The 13,957-nt window shown below is 40.5% G+C and overlaps 1 protein-coding gene across 1 annotated transcript in view; it reads left to right on the forward strand.

The window, feature by feature from the left end:
- Positions 1-13,957, forward strand: part of EMB1135 (RING/FYVE/PHD zinc finger superfamily protein) — a 109,076-nt gene that overhangs the window by 41,964 nt on the left and 53,155 nt on the right. Inside the window, exons 11-14 of the mRNA XM_088954611.1 lie at positions 8,881-9,009; positions 9,114-9,257; positions 9,378-9,477; positions 9,561-9,692. Of these exons, the coding sequence (XP_088810737.1) occupies positions 8,881-9,009; positions 9,114-9,257; positions 9,378-9,477; positions 9,561-9,692 (505 nt within the window). The remainder of the gene's footprint in view (positions 1-8,880; positions 9,010-9,113; positions 9,258-9,377; positions 9,478-9,560; positions 9,693-13,957) is intronic.

The following is a 13,957-nucleotide window of genomic DNA, read 5'->3' on the forward strand; positions in this document are numbered from 1 at the left end:
TTGGAGTTGCAGGGGTAGTTGATAAAGGGGGTGGTGAGGTGAATGCATAACAGACCTTTGAGAATAATGCAGTATTGGAGTTAGTTATTCCTAATATAGGTTCTTGAGAAGATTCTTATTGCAGTTTTAGAAATCAGAAAAAAAAATCATTGAACTATTCAGGTTTCAAAAGTTTTCACCAAATTAAATAGTGTCTGACCTAATAAAAGGTGAAGAAATCAAAGAAGGCCTGTATGAGAAGTAAAGAAGTTGCCGTTCAGGCCACTGGAGGAGCTGTGTTGTTGAGTAAGGTGTTTGTGTGCTTTTAGTTTGGATCTTATTTTTTAGATAATTTGTTTTTAGAGTTGGATGGTTAAATTCCAAATGTGTTTTGGTTGTTTGGCTAATTGTATGGGTTTGGTTGGATGTTTTGGAGATTTTTTTTTTCTTTTTCTTTTCCTTTTTTTGGAGAGTTTGGTTTGGTTCTGATGAGAGGGTTTGGAGTCTGGTTTTCAGTGGGTGAAGGGTTGTTTTCTTTCTTCTCTTGGGTGACTTCAGGCCACTTTCTAATCTCTTTTTTCTTTTGATAAATTTTTGTTTTATTATAAAGGACAATATATTATTTATTTATTTTGTTAATAATACTTTTATTATAAATTTCAATATTCCATTCTGCTATTCGGCAAAATATAATTAAAATCATGAATTTGTGTCTAGCAAGAATTCAAACAATTAAGTAGTGAAACGAATTACAAGCATAAATAATCGAAGTGATTAAGTATTAGAACAGATTTAATTCAAGCAAGGAAGTATTAGAAAGAAGTTCCAAGCAAACATGTGATGGTGGTATATTAACTTCATGACCTGTTACAGTTAAACTGATACTCATATTCTTTAATGACCTTAAATGATGTGCATTGGACACCAATTGATGCAGGGCCAACTAAGATTCCTATGCCTAGTTCAATTGGGCAGGCACCAACGTTCTTCAAGGTGCTGTACAAATCCCCTTCTTTGGGAAGTGTGCCACACCACCCAACATACTAAGTTTGATAGCTACAGGGGAGCTTAGTCTTGCACTTGCTTTTGTGTTTAGTTATTTATTTATTTTTTATGGCCTTAGTATTACAAAGGAGGCATGGCACCACTTTATTTTGGTATACCTCAACATCTGTGCTCCATGGGCTTATTTCTCAAACTGAGATTGATTTCCAATCCATTATGGATAAGGTGGCGAGTGGAGTCATTTGTATCCCTTCATGTGATAAAATGATCACTGATCAAATTGCAAATATATTTTATTGAAGGAAATTGTCAGAGGGTATATTTATTCAGATGCTGACTATCTATGGGTTGTAGTGAGTCTATTCTCCTGCTTGAAGGTAGCACATGTTATTTTTATTTTAACCATGTCCATTGGTTTAGCTTGGTTTTCATGGATTATTTTTCTTATGTGCTTTGCCATGTGCTGTAGGTTGTAGTATAATTCATTATTTACTCTAAACAACAATATTAGTCTTCCTAAGGCTCAGAACCCTTTACAATGGTGGGCTATTCACTATGCTTTAAGGCAAGCTCTTGATTTTGGGATTAGCAAAGTTTGACTTTAGTGAATAATCTGCGGGGGGGGGGGGGTTGAAGAAGAACATGGGAGGCTTCGTGGAGAAAGTGGAGGGAGTTTTCGTGGAGAAAGTAAAATGGAGGTCAGCTCTGAGGATAGAGGCCAAAGAGTTTCTCTTCGAAGAGATACAAATAAAAGGAAGAATGGGTTTGAAAGTAAGAGAACAGAAGAGAGCCACGATCCTTGTGGAAGGCTCAGAAATGATTTAGTGGGTGAAAGAGTTTGTCTCTGATGCAGCTGCTAAAGGGAAGTAGAAATATTGGAAAGAAAATTTCTTAGGATCGGGTAGGAGGTATGTGCTGGAGAACAAGAAGAATGCAAAAGGTGCATTTATTTCTTTAACTGAATATTTCTCTAAAGGAAGGAAACAAATGATTTGTCTTCCTCAAGGGAAGAATGATCAAGGGTGGAGAAGGATTGTTGGGACACTAACAAATTTTCTAAATAGAAGGAGAATGGAGAATAAAGAGAATATGAAAGTCGATGAAAGGGGACAACGACCAGAAACCAGAAGCCGGTTTTTGTGTGAAAAAGAGGATACAAAGAAAAAGTTTGTTTCCATGGCAAATAGTAGGAGGGACCCTTCATTGGTAGCAGAGGGGACAAAAGGAAAATGGGATAGAATGCTAGTGGTTGAAGCTAGAGGGGTGATGACAGACTGGTGGGAAGTTGTAGAAATGTTGAAGAGCAAGATGGAGCTAAGAAGCACCTTTATTGTGGCCCCGTTCGATCCTGCTAAGGCAGTGTTGGACCCTTTGAAAACTAGGTAAATGTTAGAGCCCTAAGTATCCAAGATGATCTGGGAATCTTCTCGGTTTTTAAATGGTCGTTTTCATCAAATTCAAAAGTGTTCTCAATGGAAGATAATGTAATTGTTCGAGTGCTTGGGTTGCCATTCCATCTCTGTAATCGAAAAACAACAAACTCAATTGCTTTGTTGTCTGGAGCTCGCCTTGATGGTGTTTTTTGGGGAGACCTGCGAAGTGCAGCCATTCTACTAGGTGGTGTAAAACTAGAAGATATACCGAGGAAGGTGAATGTAGCTGTGGAGGGTTTGTTCTTCCAGTGTGGTTACTGTCCTCCATTGAAGCTACCCTGTGGAGAAAAGCAAGGCAGGAGGAAGACGAAGTGGTGGAGGAACTGCAGCTACGTGGCAGTCTGGAAGTGGCTGTAAAAAAGAAACAAGGAGTTTTCACAAGAATGGAAGCACAACCTTTAGGCAGGCCAAAAGACTCAGATCAAGAAACCATTAGAAGTGTTAGATGTGTTACACAAGGCAATGGTGGGAAAACCAAAGTTTCTTTTGCTCAGGCAGTTGCTTGTGGACCTAAGCAATTTACTCCAGTGGAGAGGAATGGTCCTAGTGCAATATGGGAGGAGGGAGGTGATTCATCGGATCGGGCAGAGGTATTGGTAGCCTCAAGAATATGCACGTGAGTCCAACCAGCAGGCCCATCTCTAAATTGTAATTTTGGGCCCAGTAGGCTCGAAAAGTTAAGTGGGCTATGCTTAAAAGACCCAAGAGTGAGGGGGGTGCGTGACAACTTAAAGGATCACGTGACAAGGTTGGCTCCTTAGGTAGACAGTAAAATCCGTATACTATCGTCTTCCTCAAGCCCTTTCTCTCGTTCGAACAGTTCAACGAAGGTCTCCAGCTCGTTACAGTAGAGACCCTCGAAGAAGATGCTGCATAAGGAACATGAATGCCGTAACCCCAGGAGTGTGAAGAGTAGTGAGGTTTTCGACTCAGCTTTGGAAAGATTGACAGACGGTGAAGAACTTTCTGATTCCGATTCAGATTTGGAAGAAACCATTAGCTTGGGAAGTATCAACCTCCAAAAGCCAAGAGATATATTGGAAGAAGGTAGCCTAAACATTGAACTGTTATTCCTAGAGTAGGAGACGGATTCGCAAGATTCTGGTAATATCAAAACGCAAAGAAGAGTGAGCCTTAGCTGCGGAGAACAGATCTTTCCCAAACTGGGTATGCTATACAAAAGACAGGTGGAGTTGAGAACACTGAAAGATGTAAGGCAGAGTGCATCCCGACCAATAAACGAGTCCATTCCATATGTGCAGCCTAGTTAGGACATCAGGCCCGAGAGACAAAAATCAAACTTGGAGCCTTACCTAAGGATTCACGTAGAGGGAAAGAGAAGTGAAGTTTCTATGACTGTAGAGGGTGAGGAAGTATCGATTGTACCTAGTCTGCTTCCACTACTGAGTCCGGAAAAGGGGAAGGGCCTAGTCCTGACTCCAAGAATTGATACCCAGCAGTCAGTCCACATGCAACCATCTATTACAATTCCAGGTAAGCCTGTCCATTTGGTTTTAGATACTAACTTGGGTTCTCTGCCTGTAACAAATGTCCTGGAATCCCAACCAGACCAACCAACTGGTAGTAGGGAAATGGCGATTGATAATGATGGAGTCCGACCAGAGAAGGGAGTTGGGTTGTTAGAAAGGAAACAAGAGGAGTTAGAATGGATTTGGGAGTAGATTTGTGCCTTGCTGGAGGAATATAAACAGAAGGAGGAAATGATAGAGGTGGCTCCAAAAAACCCTTAATCAGAGGCAAGAACCAATATATTGGGGTAGGAATTAGGAAATAAAGGACAAAATAGGAAGTCAGTCGGAAATAAGGGTGGGAAAAAGAAGAAAAAGTTTGAAGTAGAGAGACTACTATTGGACATTGAAGGGGATATCGAGTTCAATGGCAAAGGGGAAAGAAAGAAGGGTTCTAAGTGAAGGAACACTATATTGGAGGGCTAAATTCTTGAGAGGTAATGAAGATAATAAGCTGGAATGTAAGGGGTTTGGGTAATGCAAGAAAAAGGAGATCGATTAAGGAGCTACTTAGGAGAGAAAGACCTGATGTTGTGATGTTGCAGGAGACAAAATTAGCTGAATTGGATAGGTGGATCGGGGAGATCTGGAGAATAAGAGGGGTAAGATGGTGCTCAGCTCTGTCGTGGGGAGCCTCAGGGGGAATAGTAACTTTGTGGAGGGAGGAGCTAATAGGAAACTTCACTGTATCCCTAAAATTTAGAATGGTGGAAGATGGATTTATTTGGGTGCTAACAAATGTGTATGGTCCAAATAATCACAGAGAGAGGAATGAGTTATGGGAGGATTTCATGGAATTCAAGGTTTGTGGGAAGGTTCTTGGTGTTTGGGGGGGATTTTAATGCAATAAGATTCACAAATGAGTCAAATAATCCTAGGCAGGCCATTACAACTAGTATGAGGAGGTTCAATGATTTCATAAATTCCTGTGAGTTACGGGAGCTTCCTTTACTACAGGCTACCTACACTTGGTCCAACTTCCATGAAAACCCAACTTGCTCAAAGCTTGATAGGTTCCTATTTAATGAGGGTTGGAGAGGTTTGGTGGCTAAGGCCCTACCTAGGATAACCTCTGATCACTACCCTAAAGAAGTAGGACAAGAACCTCCTGGTAATGGACCTAGACCATTCAGGTTTGAAAATATGTGGCTGACACACCCGAACTTCTTGCCTAAGGTTAAGGAATGGTGGAGTGAAGAGATGAGAGAACTGAAATGGGATGGGGTTAGATTGCACAAAAAATTAAAAAGGTTGAGAGGCAAAATAAAAGAATGGAATAAGGTTCAATTTGGAAGAGTGGAGGAGGTAAAAGCTAGATTATTGGTTCAGATTTAGGAGTTAGATGCAAAAGAATCCCAAGGGATGATGAATGAGCAAGATAGAGAAATGAGGAGGAAATTGAAAAAGGAGTTAGAGGAGACTTTGTTGAGGGAGGAGATCTCTTGGAGACAAAAATCTAGACATAAGTGGATCAAGGAAGGGGATGGGAATACCAAATTCTTTCATGCTTTGGCTAATGGGAGGAGGAAAAATTCGATACTAAAGCTCGAGGTTGATGGTGTGGAGAAAACCTCTCAAGAGGAGATTGCCAGTAGGATTGTGGATCACTTCAAATCCATCTTTTAAAGACCCTTAGAGAATTGGTTAATAATAGGGGAGGAGAATTGGCCAACTTTGAACCAAACAGATAAGGGATGGCTGGAAAGAATGATTGAGGAAGAGGAAATTAAACAAGCGGTTTTTTCTATGGATAGGGCTAAGGCACCTGGTTCTGACGGATTTACAATGGCATTTTATCTGGACTGTTGGGACATAGTCAAAGAAGACTTAATTGGAGTATTTAGAGAATTTGAGGATAAACATTTTGTGAGTCTTGGAATCAATGCCACCTTTATAGCCTTAATTCCCAAAAAGAATGATGCTGCACGCCAAAGATTTTTTGGCTAATTAGCCTGGTGACAAGCATTTATAAGATTTTGGCGAAAGTGCTCTCTAGGAGGATCAAAGTAGTTCTCCTCTCTCTTGTTATCCAAGCACAATGAGCCTTTATACATGATAGACAAATTACAGATCAAATCCTTATTGCAAACGAGAGTGTGGAAGAGATAAGGAGATCGGGCAGGAAAGGATTTGTTTGCAAACTAGACATGGAGATAGGCACCCCAAAGATTTTTGGTCAATTAGCCTGGTGACAAGCATTTATAAGATTCTAGCAAATGTGCTCTCTAGGAGGATCAAAGTAGTTCTCCCCTCTCTCTTTAGCCAAGTACAAGGAGCCTTTATACATGATAGACAAATTACAGATCAAATCCTTATTGCAAACGAGAGTGTGGAAGAGGTAAGGAGATCAGGCAGGAAAGGATTTGTTTGCAAACTAGACTTGGAGAAAGCCTATGACTTAGTGGATTGGAGTTTCTTGTTGGAGATGCCAAGACGTGGATTTTGGGATAAATGGTGTAATTGGATAAGAGGATGCTTAAACTCTTCTTGTTATTCGGTGTTGGTGAATGGGGTGGTTAAGAACTTTTTTCCAGCCAATAGAGGCTTAAGACAAGGGGATCCACTCTCCCCTTTCCTCTTTACACTTGTTGCTGATGTCTTTAGTAGGATGATCTCCAAAGCAGATCAGGAGGGCCAAATAAAGGGATGGAGAATAGGGAGTAGAGGCATCCCAATAACTCACCTTCAATTTGCTGATGATATTGTTATTTTCTATGAAGGGAATGAGTTGAGCAAAGTGGAGAACCTGAAGATTTAAATAAGTACTTTTGAGAGGGTCTCCAACTTGAAGGTAAATTTTGATAAAAGTTGTGTGGCTGGAGTAAACTTAGAGAATAGGGAGATTGAATCCATTGCAGAATGCTTAGGTTGCAATATTTCTTCTTGGCCTTTGAGATACTTAGGGCTACTCTTAGGAGCCAACCCTAAAGAAAGTAATTTTTGGGCCCCTATTGTGGAGAAATTTGATAAGTGCTTGGCGGCTTGGAAAAAGAATTACATTTCAATAGGGGGTAGGCTGACTTTAATTAAGGCTACACTTGCCAACTTTCCAACCTACTTCCTTTCAGTGTTCAGGATTCCTCCAAGGGAGGCTAAGAAACTGGAGAAGAGAATGAGGGACTTTCTATGGGAACCAGGAGAGGTGAAAAAGGATCACTTGATCAGATGGGAGATAATTAACAAACCAAAGGAAGAAGGGGTTTAGGGATAGGGAACATAGTGTTGAAGAATGTAGCCCTTCTAGGGAAGTGGCTATGGAGATGGCCCAGAGAGAGAGAGATTATGGCATGAGGTGGTGGCAAGCATTCATGGTGGTGTAGGAAGTGGTTGGGATTCTGGGATATCTTGCCGAGCTACCCTTACTACACCTTGGAAGGCTATACATGGTATTCTCCCTCGCTTCCTCAGATTCATCAAGTATGATGCTTGTTCTGGTAATGCTATTCTGTTCTAGGAGGATATTTGAGTGGGTACTCAACCCCTCAAGGATTGTTTCCCCTCGCTCTATTCCCTTTCCCTTCACAAACATGAGCCAATTGCAACTTTTCTCCCGAGCTCGTTAAACCCCTTATCTTTAAACTGAGACTTTGGGTTTCGTAGAGGGTTAAGGGATGGTGAGTCGAGTTGTGTTATTGAGCTAATTCATTTACTAGAATCCGTTTGCTTGGACCCCACTTCTTCTCATCAAATGGTTTGGACTCCTCTTCCAAAAGGTACTTTTACTTGCTCTTCTTTTCTAAAATCCCTCAGTTCTAACCCCATTTCCCAAGGATTCCCTGTCAAAGAAGTCTGGGCGCGACCTATTCTCCCAAAAATTGCTGTATTCTGCTGGGAAGTCTTCTATGGGAAAATCAATACTTTGGAAAACTTACTGAAAAAGAGACCCTCGCTTTGTCTTTCCCCAAATTGGTGTTCCTTGTGTAAGGCCGAGAATGAGGACTGTTTCCATTTGCTGATCTCCTGTTCCTTTGCTACAGCTATATGGAGGTGGAGCCTTTGTTTATTTGGAGGTAGGTGGTCTATGGCTTCTGATTTAAGCTTGTTATTCAACCCATTTGTCTTTGTTTGGCACACTAGAAGAGGTAAGGTCATGTGGAAATGTGTTAGGGCGGCCACTCTGTGGACTCTTTGGTAGGAAATGAATGCAAGAATTTTCTTAGAGAAGGAAAGAGGGTTAGATGAAATGAAGGATTGATCCTAACAAGAGCAATCCATTGGCTGAAAACTGTGGATATCTTTGATGACTTGTGGAGGAATTGGCTAGTAATAGCTAACACTTCAATAAAGAAGGATAGAATTCTGTAAGAATGGATTCTGCCTTTGGAAGGTGTCTTTAAGCTGAACTTTGATGGAAGCAGCCAAGGCAACCCCGGGCCTTCAGGTATAGGAGGTATCTTGAGAAATAAGGATAGCAACATAATTTCCCTATTCTCAGGACCGGTGTGAGTGGGGGGTTCCACAAGGGCAGAAATCCTTACTGCAGTACAAGGAATTCAGATCGCCAACCAGCTTGGGGTGGAGCATCTCCTAGTTGAAGGGGACTCTCAGGTGGTAACAAGGTGGCTCCTAAACTTGGATACCACCATTTGGGGCTACAAAGATCTCATAAAAAAAGTAAAGTGGTTAACGAGCAATATGAGAGTTGAGGTAAAATGGGTTAGTAGGTCTGCTAATTCTTTGGTTGATGCTTTAGCCAAACAGGGGGTTTTGTGCTTCTTTGTAAGTTATTAATTTGGAAATCTGTACTTAACAAGCCCAGAGAGGTTGCAACTTGCTTTTCCTTGGGGACTTTGTACTATGTCTATTGCTGATTAATAAAATTATTTTAATTATAAAAAAAAACAATATTAGTCTTCCTTATGGTTGTTGTTAATCCTTAAAGCATTTCTCATTCTTGGTGCTGTAATTCTATCTTACACTACATATATTCACAGGACATGTATAAAAAAGCAGCTGAATTTTGGGCAGAATTGCGGGTGGAACTACTGTCAGCAAGTGCTGTTCTACCTGATGATAAGCCTAACTCAAGTCAATTGTGGCGATTATACTGGGCAAGTCATCAGGTATAAATTAATGGAGTTTCTATTGTTTGTTTGTATTCTCTGGAATATATGCAGGAAATATTTCATTTTTGTGCTTTCTGTTGCTTCTGTTTGTGTTTTGGTAGCGTTTCTTTAGACACATGTGCATGTCAGCTAAGGTGCCTGCATCTGTGAGGCTGGCTAAGCAAGCCTTAATGGATGGCAAATGTGTGGTAATTGGGCTTCAAAGTACTGGAGAGGCACGGACAGAAGAAGCTGTTACAAAATACGTATGCATTTCTTGTTTCATATTTTTCTTGACTATGCATCTTCTCTCTGCTACCATGAAGACTGATGTTTGTTTTCTTGTAGATTGCTTATTTTATTCTTCATATTTTGTCCTGAAGCAGGGTCTTGAACTTGATGATTTTGTTTCGGGTCCTCGTGAATTGTTGTTGAAATTTGTTGAAGAAAATTATCCTCTGCCTCCAAAACCCGATGCACTTTCAGGTACATGCAGTTTGTATGTTCTGGTGTCTTTAGATGGTTTTCTCTTGCCTTCTGGACTAGAATGTCTCTTAATCTGGTTGTAGGGGAGGAAAGTGTCAAGGAGCTTCAAAGAAAGAGGCATTCAGCAACTCCTGGTGTCTCATATAAAGGAAGAGTGAGAAAAGTTGCAAAGTGGAAAGCTGCAAGTGATGGTGAAAGTGACGAAGAATCTGAAAGTGAGTTTTTAGAACTGAATGGTGATTTTAGCAACATCCATGCATTTTTACCAAACATATTTAGTGTATTTACTTGGGGGCCAGTGCTTGGTGCAATGGTAAAATCTTGGGCTGAGAAGTGTGAAAGTGCCTGTTCAAATCTGTGGTCACTTTGTGGCTTTTGTGCAAAAAATGTCAATGGTTGGGTTCATATCTAGCCTACTCATCACCATGATCCTCCATGGTCAGTACTATTATTGGGTAATGCCTGTTCAAATCTGTGGCCACTTTGTGGCTTTTGTGCAAAAAGTGTCAATGGTTGGGTTCATATCAAAATATGCACATAGTACCTTTATTTGGAATTTGTTGTTTACATTCGTTTTCATATTTTCTCATTACTCCTCTTATGTTATACATTGTTATCCTTGAGGTTTAAATATCGGCTGTACTCAATTCCATGGGAAATGGAAAAATATCTTGAAAATTCATTTAGCGTATTGACTTGGGGAAAATATGAATATGTTTAGGAAAGTTGGCGAGACATGAGAGAATAATTATAGCTATGTTATGTTAAATACAATGTTCTTTCTCTCTCTACTATAAAACTTAAGGAAATGCCACCGAGAGGTAAGACCGTAAGAAACATGGATAAGGAATGACAATGTCCAATGAATTTGTTGGAAAATGTGGGGTTACTGGTGTAGATGCATATTTGGTAGTTAGCATCTATATTTGGTAGTTGTATAAAAATAGGAATGTGTGAATATGTATTCCTAGGATTGTGGAAGAGTATAATCCCTTAAATATGGGGATTAAAATAGTTAGTCCCTTAATTATAGGGATTGATTTAGGAAGATGATTTCTTTTTATTGCAGCAGCTTACTGTATAAATATGCCGGTTGGCAATGGAATGATAAGATTAGTTTTTACCATTTCAAAACATGGTATCAGAGCTCTAGGTTTGCCAACCTTGAGATTTTTTTCTTCGGCCTTCATTGCCAAATCTTTCCTCTGCTTTTCTGGCCTTCATTGCCAGTTTTTTTTTTTTCGTGTTTTTCTAGCCTTTAGTGCTGATCTGTGATCAGCAGTGTTTCTTTTCCTCCTTTATTCTCCTTTCCTGCTAGCCTTATTCTTCTTCCATTGACAATGTCCGACGTGACTGCAACAAGTGCTCCCATCCAAACCGATGAAGGAGCAATGAATTCTCATCCTCATACCGGTGATTTGCAGAATATTCAGGCAACATATAGACTGAATGGCCAAAACTATTTGAAGTGGTCACAAGTAGTGCGTACCAAATTTTGATGCTTGGAGGAAGAGGACTCCATGATCATGTCATGGTTGTGGATTTCAATGACCCCCGAGATTAGCGATACTTGTATGTTTCTTCCCTCTACAAGGGCTATTTGGGACGCTATCCGACAAACCTATTCCAAAGCCCATGACGCTGCTCGTGTCTATGAGGTCAAAGTGAAGACAGTGGCGGCCAAACAAGGGAGCAGAAGCGTTACAGAGTATGCAAATCTGCTGCAAAATTTGTGGCATGAGCTTGATCATTATCGGGTTCTTGAGACAAAGTGCCCCGATGACACTGTGATCTTGAAGAATTTTATTGAAAGAGATAGGGTGTATGATTTTTTGGTCGGACTGAATGCTGAATTTGATCAGGTCCGAATACAAATTCTCGGCAAAGAAGAAGTGCCTCCATTGAATGAAGTTATAGCCCTTGTCAGAGCTGAGGAAAGCTGTTGTGGAATCATGCTTGAGCCTAAAGATCCCGAAGGTTCTGCTATGGTGGCAAGGGAAGGAAATTACCATGGTTCAAAGGGTGAGAACAATCACAATTTGACTCGTGACACAACCACCCGTGACTCTAACGATAACCTCTGGTGCACCTATTGCAAGAAGCCCAGACACACAAAAGATTGCTGCTGGAAACTTCATGGGAAAACTCCCACATTCAGCAAGGAATGGGGCAATCGAGGAGTTTCGAAAGCAGTTCAACAGTCCCATAATGTCTCCACAATCTCGCAACAAGAACACTCAAGTTAGGGTCCATTTAATGATGAAGAAATTGAAAGACTAAGGGGTTTCCTAGGATCCTTGAAACCAGGAAGTGGTTCTACCTCTCTTTCTCTCTCGGGTGAGTCTTTATCTCTAGGATTACATGTCTCGGCTAGTGTTTTTCCATGGATTCTTGATTCTGGAGCTACTAACCACATGACACCCTCTTCATTACATTTTCTCACCTATACACTCTGTCCTTGTAGTAGGAAAATATCTGTTGCTGATGGTTCTTTCACCACAGTGATAGGAATTGGGAATATTCAGATTACTCCATCCGTATTACTTAAAAATGTGCTTCATGTTCCCAAGTTATCCACTAGCCTTATCTCTATACATAAACTCACCCAGGATGTGAACTGCAATGTTGTGTTCTTTCCTTCTTATTGTGTATTTCAGGACCAGGTTTCGGGGAAGAAGATTGGACTTGGTAAGGAAGGGGATGGACTCTACTACCTTGAAGCAACCAACAAACCATCTCACACTGTTATGCATGTCACACACGAGTCATTCTTATCTACCTTTAGTAAAGATTTAATTTGGCGTCATCACTTTCGTTTCGGTCATCCTTCTTTTTTTGTTTTAAAAACAATGCTTCCTTCCATGATTAAAGGGATTGATGTTGAAACCTTTCATTGTGAAGTTTGTGAATTTGCTAAATACCAAAGGGTTTTTTTCCCAATCAGCAATAAAAGATCTTCAATCCCTTTTTATTTGATTCATTCGGATATATGGGGCCCTTATCGAATTCCCAACATTACTGGTTCTAGATGGTTCGTCACCTTTATTGACGATTGCACTAGGGTCACATGAATTTTTCTTCTTAAGTTTAAATCTGATGTGGGCACCATTCTTCCCAACTTTCATAACATGGTCCAAACTTAATTTAGTGTGAAAATTAAATGGTTTCGATTGGATAATGCTACAGATTATTTTAATCAGAATTTGCCCCCATTTTTCCATAAAGAAGGCATTGTGCATGAATCCTCCTGTGTTAACACTTCCCAACAGAATGGGGTAGCTGAGAGGAAAAATGGCGATCTATTGCAAACCACTCGAGCGTTTCTCTTTCAAAACCGAGTCCCATAACAATATTGGGGGGAAGTTGTCCTTACCGCTAGATACACCATAAATAGACTACCATCTAAAGTTCTTGACAACCGAAGCCCAATACAAGTCTTCTCTCAATTCTACTCTGATATTCGAACCTCAAATAATCTCACACCAAGAATTTTTGGTTGCATTGCCTTTGTTCATGTCCATAATAAGGGAAAATTAGATCCACGTGCAATAATGTGTGTCTTCTTGGGATATTCCCCAACTTAGAAAGGTTATAAATGTTATCATCCAGCCACCAAAAAATTCTACACCTCCATCGATGTCACGTTTGAGGAGAGACAATCCTTTTTCACTCAACCTTATCTTCAGGGGGAGCCCTCATTAATGGAAGATAAGGCCTCAGACTACTCTCCCTAGATGTATTACCTCCTCACAGTCATCCAACCGTCAAGAATCACCTTCCTTTGAGCCCCACATTTCCGAGCCTCAACAAGAGTCAAACAACCCGACCATTGAATCAAATCCAGACACTGTTAACCCCACCAATGATGTGCATGATGATGTGAGATATATGCTGGTTTACTCTAGGAGAAGAAATCCAGATCCTCAACTTGTGCAAGCCCAAGAGTCAACTCCTAATCCTAGAACTGAGGGATGTTCAGAACCTGAACCTGTACCTTCACAGTGTGAGTATGAGTATGACCTACCTATTGCCCTGAGAAAAGGAATCAGAGAATGTACCAAAGGCCCATTGTACCCTTTAGCCAAATCTGCGTCGTTCCAAAGATTCTCTGAACCCCATAAATGTTTTCTAGCTAGCCTTAACACCATTCCAATTCCTATTACTCTAGCCGAGGCACTTTCTAACAAGGAGTGGAGAAAAGCCATGAGAGTGGAAATGGAGGCACTAGAAAAGAACAACACGTGTGAAGTTGTGGATCTATCGAGAAACAAGAAGGCTGTAGGATGTAAATGGATGTTCACAATCAAGTACAAATCTGATGGGTCATTAGAAAGGTACAAAGCACGACTGGTAGCCAAGGGATATACACAGACTTATGGGGTAGATTATCAGGAGACTTTTGCCCCAGTAGCTAAAATGAATATAGTAAAAGTGTTGTCTTTGGCTGCTAACTATGATTGGGATTTGCAACAGTTTGATG

The sequence above is a fragment of the Nelumbo lutea genome, chromosome 7 (genome assembly GCF_056320005.1).
Source record: "Nelumbo lutea isolate HS-2025 chromosome 7, American lotus-T2T, whole genome shotgun sequence".
Classification (NCBI taxonomy): Eukaryota; Viridiplantae; Streptophyta; class Magnoliopsida; order Proteales; family Nelumbonaceae; genus Nelumbo; species Nelumbo lutea.